Here is a 22310-nt window from a genome sequence, read left to right as displayed (position 1 = left end):
GGCTTTGCAGGCCATACAAATCTGTAAAGCAACCACTGATTGAACCAAAAGAATTTACATTATTCATCTCACTCCCAGGAATATCTAACCAATATTTAAGCCTTATCTCTGTAAACTTCCTAGTTTTTCCTGTCTAATCCATAGTATCTCCATGATCAACTCCATCCTGTGTGTCCTTCATAAATCTCTTTATAATGTCAACACTCCTTGGTTTCAGCTTTAGAGCATTATCAATATTTCAGTTCTCAACACTGGAAAAAACTGTGGACAACCCTGAACTTAATTATTATTTAGTATTAATAATTGACACTGTAAGATCTAACAGTAAGAGAACAATTTATTTAATAAAATCTTCAAGTAATAATTTTTTTAAAACATGTGAGGTAGAGGCAGCAATTTTTAACATACTTAACATTCATTAAAAAGAAAACATTTAAGAGAAGTGAGAGATCTCCCTGCCAAAGATGGATACACTAAGGTTAAAATTGGTCACAATATAAGTAACCAAGCACTTTGAGGTAACTGTTTTACAAAACATTTTTATACCAAAAGAGAAAATTGAGAAATGCCCTAAAACTAAGGGGCATATGAACATGAATAAGTGAAAATAGGAATACACCTTTTTAATTTGTCATCAATTCAGCAAACAAAATTTCTTCTCAAAAGAACAGTAGGAATTATTTTCTTTCACTAGAATACTGAAAAGTGAAAATAACAAGTGGGAGAGTAAGGAGAATCAGAAATTAACTGGAAATAATACATTTATCAGTGATAATTTAAAAGACTAGGTTTAAAGTGAAAACATCTCTGATAGGAGAAAGCAAAAGTCAGGAAAAAAACCAGCAGAATGGCCTTTGAATCAGGGACCTCAAAATACAGAAAAACATCTTACTTATGTTCTCATCATCACAAGATTGTCCTTAAATGACAAAAGCGATCAATTTTCTTACCTAATCTTTCAAATAAACAAAATATGATTAAAAATCTAAAAGATCAAATTAATCTTGAAAATTTAGACTTAAAGGTTTAAGCCTCAGATTGAAAAATTCACCCCAGCTTTAAAAGGTGGTAGAAATTTATCAAACTCTAGATCATACAAAACCACATTTATAATACCTATAAATTTAGACTTTTCAGTTTTGTTTCACCTGTACTAAAAAAATACTATGTTAAATTTTGTATGGTAATAGAACTTTATGTTTAACAAGGTTATACCAAAAAATAAATAAAACAAAAAAACTGGAACTCTGAAAGAGTATATTTACATCATTTCTTACCCTTGGGATAAAAGTTATCTTCACAGTGTAACCAGGCACTGATTTTACAGCATATCCGAATTATAAATAGGCAACAGTTAGAGAAGATCATGATGGTTTGGAAAAAGCAAGGAAAACAGTGCTTTATCTTCTTTGAAAATCACCCAATATATGACAAAGACTTTCATGTTCTCCTGATGGAAGATCCATGATGTAAAATAAATTAAGGAAGATATATTTAACACAATGTGGAATTACATAAAAACATATATGACATTATTATCTAACATTCTGTAATTTGGTTTACAGGGCTGCTAAAAAAATTGTAAAGATTTTTATGGCATTCTATGGATAATAATATACTTAAGCAATATGGTTTACATATCTTATTAGCCTGAGACCTACATATAATTTTTTAAAGAGATGACCTATTTTTAAAATAATCTATTAATACAATATGACAAGTAATAATCTCCATTTTTAAATATAATACTTTGTCCTAGATTTTTTTTAAAAAAAGGTTATAAATTGAGGGGAGAGGAACCAGAAGGGATAACCAGTTTTCCTAGATGTATTCTAGGAAACATGCACCCTGTTCCTAAGGCAAAAAAATCAAGTCCCTTTTTTTCCCCCTGCTCATTTCACAAACTATCCTTCACCACCACGTTCATTATTTCACTTTTTGCTTAAAATTACTTCCTGTGAATTGTTTTCTCTCTTTCCTTTGCAGAATCAGATCTTTTGAAATATGCCCATGGAAAACAGGAGACACCGAGTTTTAGTTTATACAAATACATAAATGAAGTACTCACAATAGCACAATCAAATGTGACCATAAAAAAATTTTTTTTTAAATTTTAAAAAAATGTGACCATATATAAAACAAAAAGGATATTAATTTTTCTGAGTTTAGATGATAAAGTAGCTTCCCCAAAGGAGGATAGCGGTTTAGTGAGGGCACACATCCCAGGAGAATCAGCTTATGTTTGGCTCTGGTTATAGCAACATTAAGACGCCGCCAATCTTTCAATAGTTCACCAAGCTGAAAGAAATTGTAATTTTCATTCTTTGAGTTTTCTTATTTATTTGAGTTTTTTGAGCAGTTTTCAAAAACATATACTGCAAAAAAGATTCATCAACACATTTAAAATCCAGACAGTTGGAAAAACTTGCCCACAGTAACAACTTCAAGTATTTTATCGTGGGTATGATATCCTAGCCATAATTTTAAATTATTAAATACATATAATAAAAATATACTAAAAATTTTAAAATATTAAATATATATAATACAGAATTGAAGTTAGGACTTCCCTGGCGGACCAGTGGTTAAGACTCCGTGCTCCCAATGCAGGGGGCCCAGGTTCGATCCCTGGTCGGGGAACTAGATCCCGCATACCACAACTAGGAGCCCACATGCCGCAACTAAAGATCCTGCACCCAGCAATGAAGATCCCAAGTGCCGCAACTAAGACCCAGCACCGCCAAATAAATAAATATTTTTAAAAAAAAAAGAATTGAAGTTATCTCCACTCAGTGTAGTATTGTTTTTTTTAAATATCTATGAAACAAGCTCTCTGTTTCTTTTTTAAAAAAATTTTTTTAATAGATTTTATTTATTTATTGGCTGCGTTGAGTCTTCCTTTGCTGTGCACAGGCTTTCTCTAGTTGTGGTGAGCAGGGCTACTCTTTGTTGCGGTGTGAGGGCTTCCCATTGTGGTGGCTTCTCTTGTAGTGGAGCACAGGCTCTAGGCACGCAGGCTTCAGTAGTTGTGGCACACGGGCTTCAGTAGTTGTGGCTCACGGGCTCTAGAGCGCAGGCTCAGTAGTTGTGGCACATGGGCTTAGTTGCTCCATGGCATGTGGGATCTTCCCAGACCAGGGCTCGAACCTGTGGTCCCCTGCATTGGCAGGCGGATTCTCAACCACCATGCCACCAGGGAAGCCCCGGTGTAGCATTGTTTTTTAACAGTAGTAGAAACTCGTCATAGTAGAAGACTCAGAGGAGTGGTTAAATATACCGTGACCCATATATACAGTAGAAAACTATGCATCTGTAAGAACAGAATGAAATCTCTGTGTAATGACATGGAAAGATCTCCAAGCTGTTAAGTGGAAAAAGCAAAGTCCAGAATAGTGTATATATTACCTTTTGTGCAAAAAAGGAGGGGAATATGAATACTGATTCATATCTTTAAGCATATGCTTAAAGAAACATAGAAGGTTACCAAAAAAACAAAAATAAAACAAAAACAAAAAACCAAACATGTGATTATCTGTGAGGGTAAGAACTAAGTAGAGGAACCGGGAAGAAGGGAGACTTTATACTATGTGTATTTTATTTCATTTATTTATTTTTGGCTGCACAGCGTGGCATGTGGGATCTTAGTTCGCTGACCAGGGATCAAACCCGCAGCCCCTGCATTGGAAGTGTGGAGTCTTATAAACACTGGATGACGAGGCAAGTCCCTCTACTACATGTATCTTAAAAACCATATGAAGCTATCGCATAGTCAATAAAAATGAATCAAGGAGAGATAAAAATGCAAAAAAACAAAACAAAGCCTGGAATTATCTATAAATTTGAAAGTATACCTAGGGAAGCCTGTATGTTTAAAAATGCTCCAAACTCGATAACCAAGAGGTAGAAGCAACCCAAATGTCCACTGATGGATAAATGGATAAACAAACTGTGGTATATACATGCAGTGGAATAATATTCAGCCGTTAAAAGGAAGGAAATTCTGACACTTGCTACAACACGGATGAACCCTGAGGACATTATGATAAGTGAAATAAGCCACTTACAAAAGGACAAATACCGTATGATTCCACTTATATGGAAAATTCACAGAATTCATAAAATTCTGTCAAATTCACAGAGACAGAAAGTGATTGCCAGGGAAAGGAGAGAGTGGGAATTAGGGAATTGCTCATGGGTATAGAATTTGTTTTGCAAAATGAAAACGTTCTGGAGATGTGTTGCACACACTGTAAATATACTTAATACTTGTGAATTGTACATTAAAAGATAGTTAAGAAGGTAATTTTTATGTTATGTGTTTTTTACCACAATTAAAAAAGAGAGAGGAAAATAAAAAAAGAGAGGTAAATAATGTCCCAAACAAATATAAAATACAAATCAGACAACAAAGCAGAAAATACAATTAACTCACAGTTCCATCTTCATTACTTCTAACAAAAGATACTAGAATGATACTTTTGTCTCTTCCTTGGTATTTGTCTACTGTATTAACTTCGACCATCCCAAGAGAAGAATGTGCCAATAAATCATTGATGACTTTTAACTGTTGCCGGTATGGTGCAATGATACCAATATCAGAGGGATTACAACCAGCCTAAACAGAAAAGAACACAATTTAAAGTGAAAAAATCCTGACTTTTGTTATTTAAGCTTTACTAAATTTATTAAATGTTTACATAACGTGCCCAATTGATGTTTATAATACATGTTCCTATCACAAGGAGTAAATACAATTATTGAGTTCACTCTAAGGCTATATCCACATTTCCTGAAATGAAATAATTTCCTCAAACATTGTTCCCTTGTTATTTAGAAGTTCATGGCAATATAATGGTTTGTATGCCACCAAAACAGTGTTGCCATACCAAAAAAAGTACAAAGAAATACATTTTACTTTCTGCTATCCCTTACACCAGAGGTTTCCAATTGCCAATCATACTGACTTCAGCACTAAATTGAAACAATCAGAATTATCTGATGTTACAAAGTTATCCTAAATGGAAACTCAAAATGCCATTACTGTATAAAAAATTACATGTCTTAGATAAATGTTCTCAAAATAAAAACAATCAGGCTTCATTCCTCTTTATCTTAATAAACAAAAGTTAACTTTAGAGCTAAAGTTCCTGGCATTATAATATTCTATTACTCTGCACCTTAATATTAATTAGCCCTCAAAATTAAATTCTATGTTACCTTAATAAAAATTGAGGTCAGGAAAACAATGAGTTTGGCTTCTGTTATATTACTGACACCTCCCTTTTCAACTTGTTCTGGTGCTGGAACCTAAATAGAAAAAATACGCATCCTGCTTGCAAAACAATCTCTGAAGTTAAGAGTACTGTCAGTACACAGGTGGCCATAGAGACGGTACTACCACATGTGGAAACAGATGAAAAATATCTTCATCTTAAAGTTGAAGGTAAAAGAATTAACAAAAATGAATGATATTAGTCACTTTCAGAAAGCCACCCAGAGGCAACCCATCTTAAACATGCTACATAGAGTTCAGACTAAAATCTCTATGAAAGCCGACCATACACTGGGCTTCACAAACTTTACTGTGTTATCCCCCATTTTATAGGAATCAAAGGTCAGAAGAGATGAGTAGCCTGCCCAAGCCTCACAATAAATCATGGCACTAGGATTCAAACTTAGATCTGGCTCTAATATCTGTGCCCTTTCCATTTTCTTGTTGATTTTCATACAAATAATGGAGCAATAAGGTTCCCCAGTTTCTACCATACCTAGTAGAACTTCCAAAGGATTGTTTTGCTCCTACATCATTCCTTAGTAACCTTGATTAATTTTAATACAACTTATTTGGAATCCTGATGCCAAGAAAGAGGAAATGTGAGTAGCAAAAAAGACTCTGAAATATCACTGGTGAGGTTAAAAAATGGTAAATTATAACTAATAAATTAGAGTTGTGGTTTATAAAAGCAGTCATTTGTGAGATCAGTTTATGTGACTAAATATCCCAGAGCCTGCCTGCCCCTAGGTGTTAATTCTTCATCCTGAAACACTAAGGCAATGTCCAAGAGAATGAAAATCCCACCATGGTACACACATGATAATGCCCTATTTTTAACAACCAGCTGGCTCCACCCATCTTAATAACAAGAGATACACCTATTTTAGAATAACATGCATACATATAATTGGTCATTATATTTTTATTTGAACTTACATAGACTTCCAAATCAATAATGAGAAGCACTATATAAAACAAACTGTAGGAACATAGGGTCAAAACTTTGTTCTTAGTTCTCAGAAATAAGACTCAAGTCATTTAAAGTCCTTGTGCAGATTTTTTGTTTAATGACACATTTGCAAAGAGATCTTTAGATGCATATGGTGGGGGGAGGAGATATATGGGAAATCTCTGTACTTTTAGCTCAGTTTTGCTGTGGACCTAAAACTGCTCTAGAAAATAAAGTCTGTTTTTTTAAAAAAGGTCATCAAAAGAACATCAATTTATCGTATCTGCTGTCCATTTGTAAACCCAGACCTTTGACAATATCAATGCCAATTTCTTTTATCGGAAATGTAATTATACAGTTGAGTTCACTTTCTACCTTTCTGACTTCAAAAGCCAATTTTGACATCTATCAATCACCAGAATAAACCTCCCAAAGACAGTGAGTCTATAGAAAGAAAAGATTCTTTTGTGTTAAAGTACAAGAAGTACACTAGTTTTAACTGATAAGCTCTAAGGAAGCAATCGCTACTGAAAACTGAGGAATACAAATAACAGAGCAAAAGGAGAAAAACTAAAGAAAATGTTTGTTTTTTACCTTGTCTGTGTTAAGGAAACAAACAGGACTTTTTGGCTCGAAAACTTCAACCAGCCAAGGATTTTCAGAATAATCAGCATAAAACTCCAGTTCCAGCTTTACATCTTTAAAGTTAGGTAGGTGTATCACTGCATTGGCCACTTTGTCTGATCCACACTCCAGCTTTCCTTCGTATGTCAGTTTATTACTTAAGGACATAATTTTACTAAGGGAATTACAAAATAATTTTAGTTTTAGTGATGAACACAAATATAAAAATCACTCGTAGCTGACACTGTTACAAATACCTGTTCATTCTGTACTGCACGGTTAACTGTACGACAGCATTCTTATTCTGTTCCAGCCTCTTGAATAAGCTTTCACTCATGCCAAGAGCTCTGTCAACAAATCCAGTTCAGGCTTATCAGTGTACTGAAACTGTCCCTTAAAAAGAATCTAGTTTAAAATTGAAACCTCAACGTCTGCTTACCTTGCTTCGCAGTTTAGTACCAGGGGAGGAAGCTGCTGATGATCCCCCACCAACACAAATCTCCGTGAAAAAAAAAGTGGCCCTAGGCAAACTGGTTGGCTAATTTGAGAGGCTTCATCCACTATACAAAAATCAAAAGTTTTACGAGAAAATATGGGATGGTTTACTCCCATACATGTTGTTGCAACTATAAGCTAAAAAAAAATAGGGAAAATAGATCAGTTATTTAATATGTCCAAGAAATATACCTTGTTTTTCCCAGTTTTGAAATTAAAAGATCAAAAAAGAACTCTTTGTCCCCCAAAACAGGAATCCCCCAATATGATTGCAGAAACACATATAGCATACAAAAAATTTTAATTTTTTACTATAAATTTTTAAAAATCAAGTTAATTTTCCAGACACTATAACAATGCTCAAATTTTGATATTTCAAAATGGAAATCGGAAACATTCAAGAGGCAGTAAGTTAATGAATTTATTTTTTTAACGTCAACCAGGACTTTACTTCTGGGAAGATGGAGTACTTTTCCCTACTCCTCCCACAAAGTACAATGAAAAACCCTGGACATTATATAAATATAAAACTATAAACATAAAGACTGAAAGGCGGAGAAAAGGTAGACCAGCTAGGAACCTTGGGACACGAGGAACACCACAGTTCCCTGGGTTTTCCTTTTGCCTCACATATCCCAGATTTGGAGGTGATAAGACTAGGAACACAGGAATGCCAATGTATGCAGACCAAAAGAAGTTCCAACAAAAGCCAAAAGAACAGGAAAGGGATAGCCTAGCAGACAGAAAACTTATACAATAATCACTCAACTCTAGCCAAACACCACATAAAAAACTATGGCCTCAATAGAAATAAAAAAACAAAAATAAATGGGACCTAATCAAATTTATAAGCTTTTTCACAGCACAGAAAACCATAAATAAAACAAAAAGACAACCTACAGACGGGGAGAAAATATCTGCAAATGATGCGAACAACAAGGGCTTAATTTCCAAAATATACAAACAGCTTATACAACTCAATAACAAAAAAAAAACAACCCAATCAAAAACTGGGCAGAAGGGACTTCCCTGGTGGTCCAGTGGTAAAGAATCCGCCTTACAATGCAGGGGACACCGCATTGATCCCGGGTCAGGGAACTAAGATCCCACATGCTGAGGGGCAACTAAGCCCACACACTACAACTACTGAGCCCACGTGCCTCAACTTGAGAGCCTGCGTGCCACAACTAGAAAGAAGACCGAGCACGGCAACTAGAGAGAAGCCCGCACACCACAACGAAGAGCCTGTGCGCCACAACGAAAGATCCCGCACACTGCAACGAAGATCCTGCATGTCACAACTAAGACCTGACACAGCTAAAAATAAATAAATAAACTAATTAATTTAATTTTTTTAAAAAAAGAACCACATCTCCTTTATTAAAAAAAAAAAAAAGTGGGTAGAAGACCTAAATAGACATTTCTCTAAAGAAGACATACAGATGGCCAATAGGCACATGAAAAGATGCTCAACATCGCTAATTATTAGAGAAACACAAATCAAAACTACAACGAAGTACCACCTCACACAGATCAGAATAGACATCATTAAAAAGTCTACAAATAATAAATAATAAATGCTAGCGAGGGTGTGGAGAAAAGGAACCCCCCACACACACCGTTGGTAGGAATGTAAATTGGTGCAGCCACTGTGGAGAATATATGGAGGTTCCTTTAAAAACTAAAAATAGAGTCACCATATGATCCAGCAATCCCACTCCTGGGCATATATCTGGAGAAAACTCTAATTTGAAAACATACATGTACCCCTATGTTCATCGCAGCGCTATTTACAATAACCAAGACATGGAAACAACCTAAATATCCATCGACAGATGAATGGATAAAGATGTGGTATATGTATACAATGGAATATTACTCAGCCATAAAAAATGAAATAATGCCATCTGCAGCAACATGGAGGGATCTAGATTTCATACTAAGTGAAGTAAGCCAGAAAGAGAGAAAGACAAATATCATATGATATCATTTACACGTGGAATCTAAAAAAATGATACAAATGAAATTATTTACAAAACAGAAACAGACTCACAGACATAGAAAACAAACTTACGGTTACCAAAGGGGAAAGGGTGGCTGGAGGGATAAATTAGGAGCGTAGGATTAACAGATACGCACTACTATATATAAAACAGAGAAATAACAAGGTCCTACTGTATGCACAGGGAACTATATACAACATCCTGTAATAAACCATAAAGGAAAAGGAAAAAAAAAAACACATGTTCAATCTAATAAAGATTTTAGAAACTCTAAAAAAACAAAACCAAAAAATTATGGCCTTGCCCCCCTACCAAGGCCAGCAAAGGTCAAGGGGGGATCCTAGACTTCCACCTGCCTGAGGCTGGAATAAGGCACCCCAATACCTTGCCAGGGTGGTGTCAGAGAGGTCAAGTCAGGATTTTCATCCCTCTTGGCTGGTAGTAACCCTCACCCGGCAATGTAGTGGAGACTGCGTGGGGAACCTAGACTTCCTTCCACCCCTATCCAACAGTAATGAGAAGCCTGTCACCTTCTACATTAAAAGAGGCCAAGTAGGGATCCTGGACTTCAGCTCCCAGCTGGCAATAATGAGGTGGCATACACTCTTGCCCTACCAGGGTAGTGTTAGAGAAGCGAGCTAAAACAGCAGTTTTAAATAACACAATACAAAAATGTTCAGATTTCATCAAAAATCACTCGTTATATATAGAACCAGAAATATCTCAAACTGAATGAATATAAGACAATCAATAGATGACAGTGATGTTAGAATTACATGACAAAGATTTTAAAGCAGCCATGATAAGAATGTTTCAATGAACAATTATGAACACACTTGAATGAAAAGAAAAAGATATAAAATCTCAAGAAAATAAAAGTCTTGGCAAAGAAACAGAAGGTAAAAAGAAGAACCAAATGGAAATTTTAGAACTGAAACTAGAATAATTAGAATTTTAAAATCATGGAATAGGCTCAACAGCAAGGGACAGAGAAAAGAATCAGTGAACAAAGACATAGAAAAGTAGAAATTATACAGTCTGAATAACAGACAGAAATAGACTGAAAAAACAAAAACTACACAGAGCCTCATGGACCTGCAGGACATAAAGGATCCACCATTCATGTCTTCACAGTCCTAGCAGAAAAGAAAGAGGGAGGGGCTGAAAAAGCACTAGAAGAAATCATGGCTAAAAATGTCCTAAGTTTGGCAAGAGACATTAAATCTATAGATTCAATAAGCTGGGAAAACTCCAAACATGATAGAAAAAAATCCACTACAAGACATATCATAATTAAAATTCTAAAAACTAAAGAAAAGAAAAAATTCTGAAAAGGAGCCCAGGTAAACACCACATTGCTACAAGGAAAAACATTCCAATTCAAAGGTCAGCATATTTCTCATCAGAAACCACGGAAGCCAGAAGAAAATGGCAGAATATTTTCCCAGTATAAAAGAAAAGAATTACATGTTTACCCAGAATCCTATAACTAGCAAAACTACCCTTCAGGAATGAAGGGGAAGTTGAGACATTCTCACTTTGTATATCACTATCCACCTATCAGAATGGCCAAGATGAAAAATAGTTAACACCACCAAATGCTGACGAGGATCACTCACACTTTGCTGGTGGGAATGTAAAATGTTATAGCTTCTTTAGAAAACAGTTTGGTAGATTTTTTTAAAACTAAACATGCAACTACCAAATGACTCAGACACTGGACCCCTGAGCATTGATCCCAGAGATATGAAGACTTACAGTCACACAAAACCCTATACATGAATGTCTATAGCAGCTTTATTCGTAATAGCCCCAAACTGCAAACAATCCAGATGTTTTCCAATGGGTGAATGGTTAAACAAATTGTGGCGCATCCATACTATGGAACAATACTCACCAAAAAAAAGGAGCCAAAAAAAAAAAAAAAAAAAAAAGGAGCAAACTACTGATTGATACATGTAACAATCTGAATCTACAGAGCATTAGGCTAAGTGAAAAACACCAATCCCAAAAGATTACATACTGTATGTGAAACCAAGCAGGACCTTGTGGGGCCCTCCTAGGAACAAAAGCCTTTCTGGGTCCCCCATTTCTTATTTGAAGGATAAAGGCTTCAGCCTCCTCGATCTTCCCAGAGTTCCAAAGGGCATATTCAAACAGCTACTAATCAGGGAAATAGGGGATGCAGAAACAAAGGAGGAACAATCAAGAAACTATAGTGCAGGAATTAAAGAAGGATCCTGGTTCTTCCTCAAGGAATATAGGTTACAAATATCTTTGAGTTCCTTTTTTTTTTTTAAAACTTTTAGTGCAGTATAGTTGATTTACAATGTTGTGTTCGTTTCTGCTGTACAGCAAAGTGAATCAGTTATACATATATCCACTGTTTTTTAGATTCTTTTCCCATATAGGCCATTACAGAGTATTGGGTTCCCTGTGCTATACAGTAGGTCCTTATTAGTCACCTATTTTATATATAGTAGTATATATATGTCAATCCCATCTCCCAATTTATCCCTCCCCCGCTCCCTTGAGGTCTTCTGCAGGAAATAAGGCCGGCACCTAGGTGGAGGATAGTAACTTCAGGCTGAGCACAAGATTCCTGGAGCACCACCCTGTTACCTCACCACCAACCAACCAGAAGAAAGATACACACCCTGCAGCCCTCACCCCAAATTTTGCCTATAAAAACTTCTCCCTGAAAAGAGTTTGAGGTTTTTGAGTACGAGCTGCCTGGTCTCCTTGCTTGGCCCTGCAATAAACATTTCTCTGCTCCAAACTCTGACGTTTCAGTTTGTTTGGCCTCACTGTGTGTCCGGCACACGAACTTTTGTTTGATAACATATATTTCCACTTATATAACATTCTTGAAACGACAAAACTGTAGAAATGGAAAACAGAAAAGTGGTTATCAGGGGTCAAGGAATGAGTAGGCAGGAAAGAAGTGGGCATAGTTATAAAAGTACAACGAGAGTGATCCTTGTGGTAATGGAACTATTCTGTATGTAGACTGTATCACTGTCAATATCCTTGTGATATTTTACTTTAGTTTTGCAAAATGTTACTACTGGGCAAAGGGTATACATAATCTCCCTGTATTATTTCTGTCTACTGTATGTGAATCTATAATTATCTCAAAATAAAAACTTTTAATTTAAAAAAGTAAATCAGACATACATCTTAGCCACTTCAAAATTTTTCAATAATTGGGATAGATATTAGACAAAAGAGTTGTTAAGAAGAGTCTATTAAAATCTATTTTAGATAATTTTTAAGACAAAAGTATCAGTTAAGACTTCCCAGTAAAAATACATACAGACATTAAATAAAAATTAGGTTCTATATCAAAGCCTAAAAATACCTATCACAAGACTATTCATATACCATTACTTCTAATTCAAACTCACTAAAAAATCCTGATTATTAGTTTTCTAGGTGTGACACTATAATATAATAAGAAATACACATTTGGTCTTCCTTCTGGTTCTTGACCCAGAGCTCCTAAAACCCTTGGAATTCCCTGATTGCTGGGGTGAGGGGAACATCTTTCGTTATTCATAAGTCCCTTTAAATCATACCTGAGTTTATGCTAATGAGCTGACTTTCTTGAGTTCTGTGAGCCATTCTAGCAAATTATAGAATCCAAGGAGGAGGACACAGGAACCCCCAAGCTGGGCACAGGAGGCTTGAACTCGCAATTGAGAACTGAAGTAGGGGGCAGTCTTGTGGGACTGAGTCCTTAACCTGTGGAGTCTGCACTAACTCCACGTAGTCAGTGTCAGAAGTGTGAGTAGACAGAAACAGAGTTTTCTTTTACTAGGATATTTTAAACTAGAAGATGGGAGCCCTGAATAATAAACCAGAAACCGTATTTCAGTTCAGAAGCAAAGAACAAACTATAAACTCATAAACTGGTCCTGTGGTTTATATAAATTAATCATGTGCAAATTTGGTCAATGCAATTAAATTTCCCAACGTACCATTTCTCCCCTCATTCTGGCTACAAAAATTACTGTCAGTATTATTATACAATAATTGTACTTACTTGACTATTGTAGAGTTCTTCTAGAAGAGCTAAGGATCTAATGGATTTTGATCTGCAAATATCCTCCTCTGTAAATTTCTGGATATCTGGATGTACCTTCTGAGTCTGACCCAAGCGCAAAAATCCAATTTTAAACTTTGCTAACTTCAAAAGAATATTGTCAACAGCCGAGTGTGTATAGCTGGTCAACAAAACACTAAAACCACAGGCATAGAGAATTCTTACCTAATAATGAATAAAAGAAAGGAAAACAGCATTACTTTTAACTCCTGGTAATTTTTAACATTTATATTTTTTGAATAGAATTAGAAAACTTAATAGGAAGCATATCTAAGAGCTGAGCCAAGTGACTTTTTAAAAAACTATATAGCCAAAATGTTTTATGAAAAAAACAAAGCATTATTATCATGTTATTAATGATATGTTAATAATATATTATGTCATAATAAAACTGAATACAAATACACTTTGACTAGTGCCTGGCACACAGTATCAGTCAATAAATATTTGCTGCCGTCATTATGATTATTCTAAGACTGCTCAGTAATTTACTGACATGAAAAAAAAATTCAAGAAAACTCTATTTCAACCGCCTCTGTACAACTTATCATTTTTTAAAGGGAAGGAAAACATACATATAACAACAACAGAAGGAGATTTTAGACAATCTTACATGCAAGATATCTACAAGGTGATCACAACTATTGGTAATTTAGGTTTTCTATTTCTCATGTCACTTTTAGTTTGAAATAAAGGCATTTTGACTTAAAATTCAGCCCTTTTTATATCCAATATCACATTCTCTGAACCAAGGAGAAGCTGATTTAAATATTCAGTTTCTAAGCAAAAGAATAATAACCTTACAAGAGTACATATTGTAGTTGTTTTTCCTGTTCCAGGCATACCCACGATGAGGGTGTAGTCTTTTGAAAGAAGTACCTTTTTCATGGCTTGCCTCTGAGGCTTATTCAAACCTACATTTAAATTTAAAAATAACAGGAAAAAGAGTGTTGAATTTCACTGAGCACCTTAACTATTTTACAAGAAAAGCTGACTCTATTCTAGTCTGTTCTTCAATACATCTTTTCAAAGTAAGGAAATATCATGGTGACAGTAAAGGTCACAGGTAAACTAATTCCAAAGAGATGCTGTCTAAAAGTTGTAATTACAAGTTTATAAATTATTAAAGGACTTCCCTGGTGGCGCAGTGGTTAAGAATCCACCTGCCAATGCAGGGGACACAGGTTCAAGCCCTGGTCCGGGAAGATCCCACATGACACGGAGCAATTAAGCCCATGCGCCACAGCTACTGAGCCTGTGCTCTAGAGCTCACGAGCCACAACTACTGAGCCTGTGTGCCACAACTACTGAAGCCCGGGCGCCTAGAGCCCGTGCTCCGCAACAAGAGAAGACACAGCAATGAGAAGCCCACGCACCGCAACAAAGAGTAGCCCCCAGCTAGCCGCAGCTAGAGAAAGCCCGTGCGCAGCAACAATAGACTCAACTCAGCCAAAAATAAATAAATAAATTTATTTTTTTTTAAGTATTAAAATGCTAGACTATAATATAGATTAAATTATAAATAGAACCAAGAAAAATTAATGGATGCAAACACGCTGATTAACATACCTTTTAGATTAACATACCTTTTAGAATGCAGGCAACTGTGTCCTTTGCATCATGTGGAAGAACAGAACTGAGGTAGGATATAAACTGCGGTTCGCGAAAGTCAATGATTAAATCTCGAAGTTTTTGACTGAAAAGAAAAAAAAAGCTTTTTTTTACTCCACGTTCCTTAGGAAAGTGGAGCAAAATTCAGATTCATTTATTGTTACAAACCTGACAGAAGTATTTTCCATCAGTTTAGAAAGATTTCCTAATGGGGTATCTATATTACAATGTTTTTCTTCCTGGTCCAATCTGAACAAAGTTGATTCTGGGAGTCCTGACAAGTTCCTAAAACAGAAAACAGATGTACATGAATGTTTTTCATTTAACATAGTCAGTGGGTCTGTATAAGAAATATGCTGCTGTCTGCTAAAAGAGTAAATGAGCCAGAATTGCTATTAAAATGGCTACCAGCCCCTAATACATACTTGCCAACCAGAGACAGGATGAGGCCCTGGATTGGTGGGAAAAGGGAGAAGGGGAAGGCACCAAAGTCAAAGCAGTTAATAATTGGGAACCTACAACATTTGCTAACAACTCAGTTGGACCTGGGCAAGTTCGACCTGGGCAATTCAGCCTGGGCTCACCACCCCAGAAGGATCCTAAGCATACGGCTCCTCCCTCCCCCAGCCTGGAGTACAGGTCTCTTTCTCGACAGCTTCTCCCACTCCTCTATCAGCCCCTAAACCATGATGTTCCCTAGGTCCCCTCCCTGGTCCTGTGTACTCTTCTTTCTTGTCATTTTTCCTCTCGTCCCATGCCCCTATGTGGGTCTAAATCCCAACTCTACATCTTCAGGCCTGACCTCACGTTCCTCTCTCACCCTGTTTCTCACCCAAGCTTCAGGTTTGGATATCCAGCAAACAGCAAGATATTTATCTCCACTTAGTTAAAACCCAGGCTATGAAAGTTCAATTTTTCAAAACTGAACAACTCTTTATTCCAGCTGAACCCGATCCTTCTTCTGTGGTCCTGACCTCAATTAATGGCTCTTGCATCCACACAGCTGTCTTGATCCTTCCCTCTTCCTCACTCTCTTCCAACCCTGCACACTCGATCAGGATCCCATGTCAGACAGTTTTACTTTCTAAATACTTCTCAAAGTCATTCCACCTTCTCTGTCAAAACTACCCTGCCCTCAATCACCTCAAGCCTGGGCCACTACAACAGATGCCTGACTTTTCGGCTTTCAGTTTTGCCTCCATTAATTAACTCTATTCTCCACAGTGCATCCAAAGAAAAATGCAAATCTGATTATTATCATTCTTCTGTTTAAAACTCTTCAGTACATCTGAAAAAGTAAAGTCAGAACTTCTTAATATGGTATATAAGACCTTCTATGACCTGACCTCTCCAATCATTCCCTTCTTTATCTTTTACATTCCAGAAACTAATTATTACCTGTACTTTCCTGAACACTCCACTTCATACCATCAGGTCTTTCCACACCCTGTTCCCTCTGTTTGATATACTCCTCTCACACTGCTTCATCAGGCTAATTTATTCACCCACAGGGTGAAGATCTGGAATGACCTTTTTCACAAAGCCTTCCCTGAGCCTCCTAAAACTGGGTTAAATGCCTCTCCTCTGTGTTCCCATCAATCCAAACACTTGTCATATTAGACCAAAAACATATTTATTTATTTGTTACCCACAAGACTATGAGTTCCTCAAGGGTTTACAAAGCACGTAATACATGTTAGGTGCCAAATAAATACCTCAAAGGACTGACTGCAGGGATTCCTAAGAAACAACAGAAATATCACAGCTGATACTCCGATATCATGAAAGCTAGGCTAGGACTGGTTATGGCTTAACTAGGATTACTGATTAGCAGAGAGCAAGCCTGGACATTTCCACTGCATCCCAATTACTGATCTCCATCCACTAAGAAATGTGACGCATGCCGGCACTTAAATGCAAGAAAGGCTGGGGGTCCAGGAAGAAGGGAATATGGATTTTTTTTTTTTTTTTTTGCGGTACGCGGGCCTCTCACTGTTGTGGCCTCTCCCGTTGCGGAGCACAGGCTCCGGACGCGCAGGCTCGGCGGCCATGGCTCACGGGCCCAGCCATTCCGCGGCATGTGGGATCTTACCAGACCGAGGCACGAACCTGTGTCCCCTGCATCGGCAGGCGGACTCTCAACCACTGCACCACCAGGGAAGCCCGGGAATATGGATATTAACAAATATGGATATTAGTTTCTACCACAAATTTTCATACCGACTTTTCTATTTAATTAATATTATTAAATTAACTCACTTTGTTTTAACTTATACTTTATAAATATAAAGTATTTACAACTCTAAATGGAAAAACGCATCATCTTTAAAAAAATGAGGGCTTCCCTGGTGGTACAGTGGTTAAGAATCCACCTGCCAACGCAGGGGACACGGGTTCAATCCCTGATCTGGGAAGATCCCACATGCCACGAAGCAACTAAGCCCATGCTCCACAATTACTGAGCCTGCGCTCTAGAGCCCGCGTGCCACAACTACTGAAGCCCACGCACCTAGAGCCCGTGCTTCGCCACAAGAGAAGCTACCGCAATGAGAAGCCCACACGCCGCAACTAGAGAAAGCCCACACGCAGCAACAAAGACCCAACGCAGACAAAAAATAATAACAATAATAAAATTATAAAAATAAAATATTTTAAAAAAAGGAGAGAATGAAACGGTGAGTGCCCAGAGTGCTAAGAAGGAGAAATAAGCTTTACAGTCAACACAGGGCATCTGTCCTGCCTGCTGTACACATGGTTGTGAGAATCTGATAAGATTACATCCACATTAGCACTATGGAATGTAATGTATTAAACAAAAGTTTAGCAGTTGGATAATTGCTAAATGCCACTGAACTCTACATTTAAAGTGGTTAATGGTTAATTTTATGTTATGTGAATTTTATCTAAATTTTTTTTAAAAGGCATGGAGTACTGGTACATGCCACTACATGAAGATGATCCTCAGAAACAGTACACTAAGTGAAAAAAGCCAGTCACAAAAGACCACATATTGTATGATCCCATTTATGTGAAATGTTCAGAAGAGGCAAATCTATAAAGATAGAAAGGGAACTGGTGGTTGCCTAGGGCAGGGGGTGTGACTACAGGATACAGGGAGTCTTTTGCGGGTGATGAATATGGTCTAAAATTGATTTTAGTGCTGACTGCACAGCTCTGTGAATATACTAAACATCACTGAATTATACACTTTAAATGGATGAACCATATGGTATATGTTTACATATCAATAAAGCTTTATCCCCCCCACCCAAAAAGGGAACATTTCATTACCTGTCTAATAAACAGGTTACAGTTGTCATGTTAATCTCCTTCACGTACCCCCTAGACAAAGCAAACAATGTTCTCTCTTCTCCACTTAAAATAATTCTGTCACCTGCCATTAGATTTGTGACAGGCATGACACCATTTTTATGTTGGAAATTATGTAAATATTGTCCATCACAAACTGTCTTTACATGTTCTGTTCTAATCAGGTTCCCAATGCAGCTGCCACTCTCCTCCCTATGAGAGAGAAAGAAAAAGAGAAATTAGTTTTAAAATAATCTCTCAGGACTTCCCTGGCAGTCCAGTGGTTAAGACTCATGCTTCCACTGCAGGGGGCACAGGTTTGATCCCTGGTCGGGGAACTAAGATCCTGCATGCATGCGACAAGGCCAAAAAAAAAAAGAAAATCTCTCATCACCAGATCTCTAGAAAGGTGCTAGGGAGCACCTCCCTTGTTGCACCCACAGTCTGGGATTTGTTTTTGTTAAATATTTATTTATTTATTTGGCTGCATCAGGTCTTAGTTGTGGAACGTGGGCTCTAGAGTGCTCGGGCTTAGTTTTCCTGAGGCATGTGGGATCTTAGTTCCCAGACCAGGGATTGAACCCAAATCCCCTGCATTGGAAGGCGAATTCTTAACCACTGGACCACCAGGGAAGTCCCTGAGATTTCTGAACAACTTGCATATCAGCACTTTGATTCTTGACTGACACCCCACCTCCTGTGCTGATACACATATAACACTACAGAAGACAAATCATAGTAACCTGACTCTGAACCTGAAGTGAAGAAAGTAGTAACGTTATTTCTTTACTGTTTATAAGAGAATTTATAATTATTGTTACTAAAACAATGGCAAGCAAAGTGATAAGTCCACTGCCTCTTAGAAGTAAGCATTAAGCATTTACAAACTCTCAGGCATTACTATTATACTAGAGAAGCTTGCTGGCGCGTACACTGGACATATTTACTGTACTTATGTAGTCTGTTGAAAATGACTTAAACTTTGTCCACTGTAATGGTGCCTTGTGTTAAAGTCTAGTATTAAGGAAATAAAAATCTAAGGTCTAAAGTCACATTATTATCAATATTCATTCTGGAAAGAAAGAAATGGATCAAAAGCAACTAAATATGACATAAAGAAATATACTATGCAAAGACATAGAAAGTTATAACTTTACAAGTAACTTGTAAAAGAACGGATCTCACAAAATACAATATTGACCCACTTTAGAAAATGTGAATCTCTATGAAAACTTACAAAAATAAAGACTTTCAAAATGCTAGTATTTAAAATATTAAGTAAAACTTCATTAATTTCCACTGTACCAATATGCTAAAATTCACCTTATGATATATTCAAGTTTATAGTCTTCTCACTGATGAAAAAGGATTTAATTTCACTAGTAATTTTTTAAGTAAGATTTCTTGAGGTTTATTTATTTACATATTTGTGTATTTATCTATTTTGGCCGTGCCACATGGCATGCGGGATCTTAGTCGTCCGCCCGCCCGCCCCACACCCTAAGGAGTGGAAGCGAGGAGTCTTAACCACTGGACCGCCAGAGAAGTCCCGAGGTATATTTAATCTACTGAAAATAACAATGGTGCTCTACTTAGAAACAATTCACTGACAGCCATCTGGAGTTGGCATGAATATACGAAACTGCATGGCTTTAACATGCTACATAACCTGTATTTGTCATGAATTACAAATTTCATACCACTGGCTAATCCAAATTACTGAAGTTTTACTGTATTAAATGGACCACTTACATATCTGAAGCAGGCGTTAACCATATAGTTTGGTAATTTTTTTTATTATGCTTTGACTGTGACTCCAGGGTTAACATAAGACACCAAAGGCTGAAATACTCTAAGTGTGTAAGTTTTAGATGCTGGGTTTCTTCTTTTATTTTGGGCTGCATGCTGGTCGGGACTGAACTGTCATCCATCTGTTGTTCAACCGCTCTAAAGATAAAGTTCCAAGTCAGAGATGCATATGAAACATTTCACTGGCTGGTTATGAAATGAGGTATTTCTAAAATAAATACACATATATGATAATCATCATAACTTATAACCACAGCCCCTAATTTTCTTTTAAAGTCATTTCAACATTTCATAAGCCAAATGGCTTTTTACAAAACAAAATGCCCTAGAAACTCAATACTGCATTATTTTGCCTTGAATGACTGTTCCCCTAACAAGTGCTGAAGTTTCATTATAGCCCAGTCTTCATTCCTATATGTAGCAAGTTTCGGCTTTTTGTAGGACTGCGTTTCTCAAAATCACAGAATTTGTACATCCAGCTCTGTGCCATTAAGAAAGTCAACATAAAAACATGGAGAACCATGTGGAGTATCAATTTTGCTCAATATTAATTTTGAATTTTTATATAGAAACAAATACATTATAGGATAGCATACAAAACATGGAGAGTAAAACTTAAGAGTTCAAAAATATGTGCTTGTACTATAGGCCCAGATTTCCCATGGTTCACAGTCTCTGCCATTAAGAGATCTTTTGATACAATACAGTTGACCCTTGAATAACATGGGACTGAACTCTATGGGTCCACTTACACGTGGACTTTTTTCAATAGTAAATACTACAGTACTAAATGATCTGAGGTTGGCTAAATACAGGAATGTGGAGGAATCTCGTATATGGAGAGCCATCTATAAGTTATACTAAGATTTTTCAACTGCAGGGAGGGTTGCCACCCCCAACCCCAGTGTTGTTCAAGGGTCAACTGTACTTTTAAAACTCCTTTATATGAATTTTCAGGCTGATTTAGAACTTTGGTTCTGATTTGATCGTTTCCTAGTCTGAATTTACATCTAACTACCTTCTTGTTTCCTCCAAAACTCTCACTGGCTATGAAGGTGTAAATACATATGATTGCTCACAAGACAGCTAATAAACTTCCCATATGTAGAAAAATAGACATATATAAGTAAGACAAGTCTACTGAATCATATCAAAGTGTCTGGAAGAACAAATTTCCCTATTTTGAGCTACAAAAGGTTTGAAATTAAAATATCAACTAAGAAAGGGAAGATTTCTTGAAATATCATTTAAGAAAAGCTGTATTAACAATGCCTATACTACATCTTTCTTAAATAGATTCCATAAGTTCTACAATTATTTCATTTCCCCAGGAACTATATGCAGCAAGATTAAAATATTCACTTTTGGAAAAAGTTTTAAAAGCATTCTATCTCTCCAAGGAAAGAGGCTTGTTATATAATATGAACTAGCTGTGCTTGGTTTTTTTTTTTTCTATTCCCTTTGTTTTAAATAACCAAAATGAAACCATCAATGCCAGACCAGACAACAATGTAAAATCATTCTGAGTTGAATACTTACTTAACTGGAATTAATACTTTTGGAAGACAGTGTGTTTACCTGCTATAAAGAGCACAGTTGCCCATCTGTGAGCAATATTTACAGGTTTGCTGTTCCTCAATTATTTGTGGCAAAGGAGCAAGCTTTGTCTTCTCCTCTCCAGTAGCAGATTTGTTAATACGATGAAACAAAGAGAATGCCATCTGGTTTCTTAGCCTTAATAATTCTATGAGGGAAAAAAGGATGGGTGTTTTTTAAGAATTAAGTAAAGTTTATTATACATCTTTTCCATTATATATAACTTTCAGATTCAAAAACATAAAAAAGGAAAGAACAACATTCGTATTTCCCACTATACTAAAATAACCACTGATAACATTTTGGTATATTTCCTTCAATTTTTGTTCACTTGATAAGTTCTTTGAATAACCATGAATCTCATATGTAGTAAATATTGTGAAGCTGGTGTTTTACTGGCTGAATGCTAAGGACAAATACAGCTATCTAGAGTGTCTTGAATGTAAGACAGCAAGTTTAAAATAAAGTTTTATATAGTAAAATATTTTTAATTTATTTTTTAATGTATAGTTGATTTACAATGTTGTGTTAATT

The 22310-nt window shown here is 36.4% G+C and overlaps 1 protein-coding gene across 2 annotated transcripts in view; it reads right to left on the bottom strand.

Moving 5' to 3' along the window:
- Window positions 1-333: 333 nt before the first annotated feature.
- Window positions 334-22310, bottom strand: part of LOC132439981 (solute carrier family 25 member 16) — a 92315-nt gene continuing 70338 nt past the window's right edge. Inside the window, exons 8-21 of one of the 2 annotated variants that reach the window (XM_060034897.1) lie at window positions 21759-21924; window positions 20124-20318; window positions 18354-18584; window positions 15231-15347; window positions 15038-15147; window positions 14256-14365; window positions 13392-13616; window positions 7288-7481; window positions 7106-7195; window positions 6819-7023; window positions 5218-5307; window positions 4433-4615; window positions 2152-2298; window positions 334-1469 (exon numbers count right to left, since the gene is read on the bottom strand). In XM_060034897.1, coding sequence (XP_059890880.1) covers window positions 1401-1469; window positions 2152-2298; window positions 4433-4615; window positions 5218-5307; window positions 6819-7023; window positions 7106-7195; window positions 7288-7481; window positions 13392-13616; window positions 14256-14365; window positions 15038-15147; window positions 15231-15347; window positions 18354-18584; window positions 20124-20318; window positions 21759-21924 — 2132 coding nt within the window. In that variant the 3' untranslated portion in view covers window positions 334-1400. Of the gene's footprint in view, window positions 1470-2106; window positions 2299-4432; window positions 4616-5217; window positions 5308-6818; window positions 7024-7105; window positions 7196-7287; window positions 7482-13391; window positions 13617-14255; window positions 14366-15037; window positions 15148-15230; window positions 15348-18353; window positions 18585-20123; window positions 20319-21758; window positions 21925-22310 lie in introns of those variants that run through there. The other variant, XM_069541544.1, reaches the window with a different exon arrangement.

This window comes from Delphinus delphis, chromosome 16 (assembly GCF_949987515.2).
Source record: "Delphinus delphis chromosome 16, mDelDel1.2, whole genome shotgun sequence".
Classification (NCBI taxonomy): domain Eukaryota; kingdom Metazoa; phylum Chordata; class Mammalia; order Artiodactyla; family Delphinidae; genus Delphinus; species Delphinus delphis.
The sequence above is the reverse complement of the archived record's forward strand: the minus strand, read 5'-3'. Positions and strand labels throughout refer to the sequence as shown.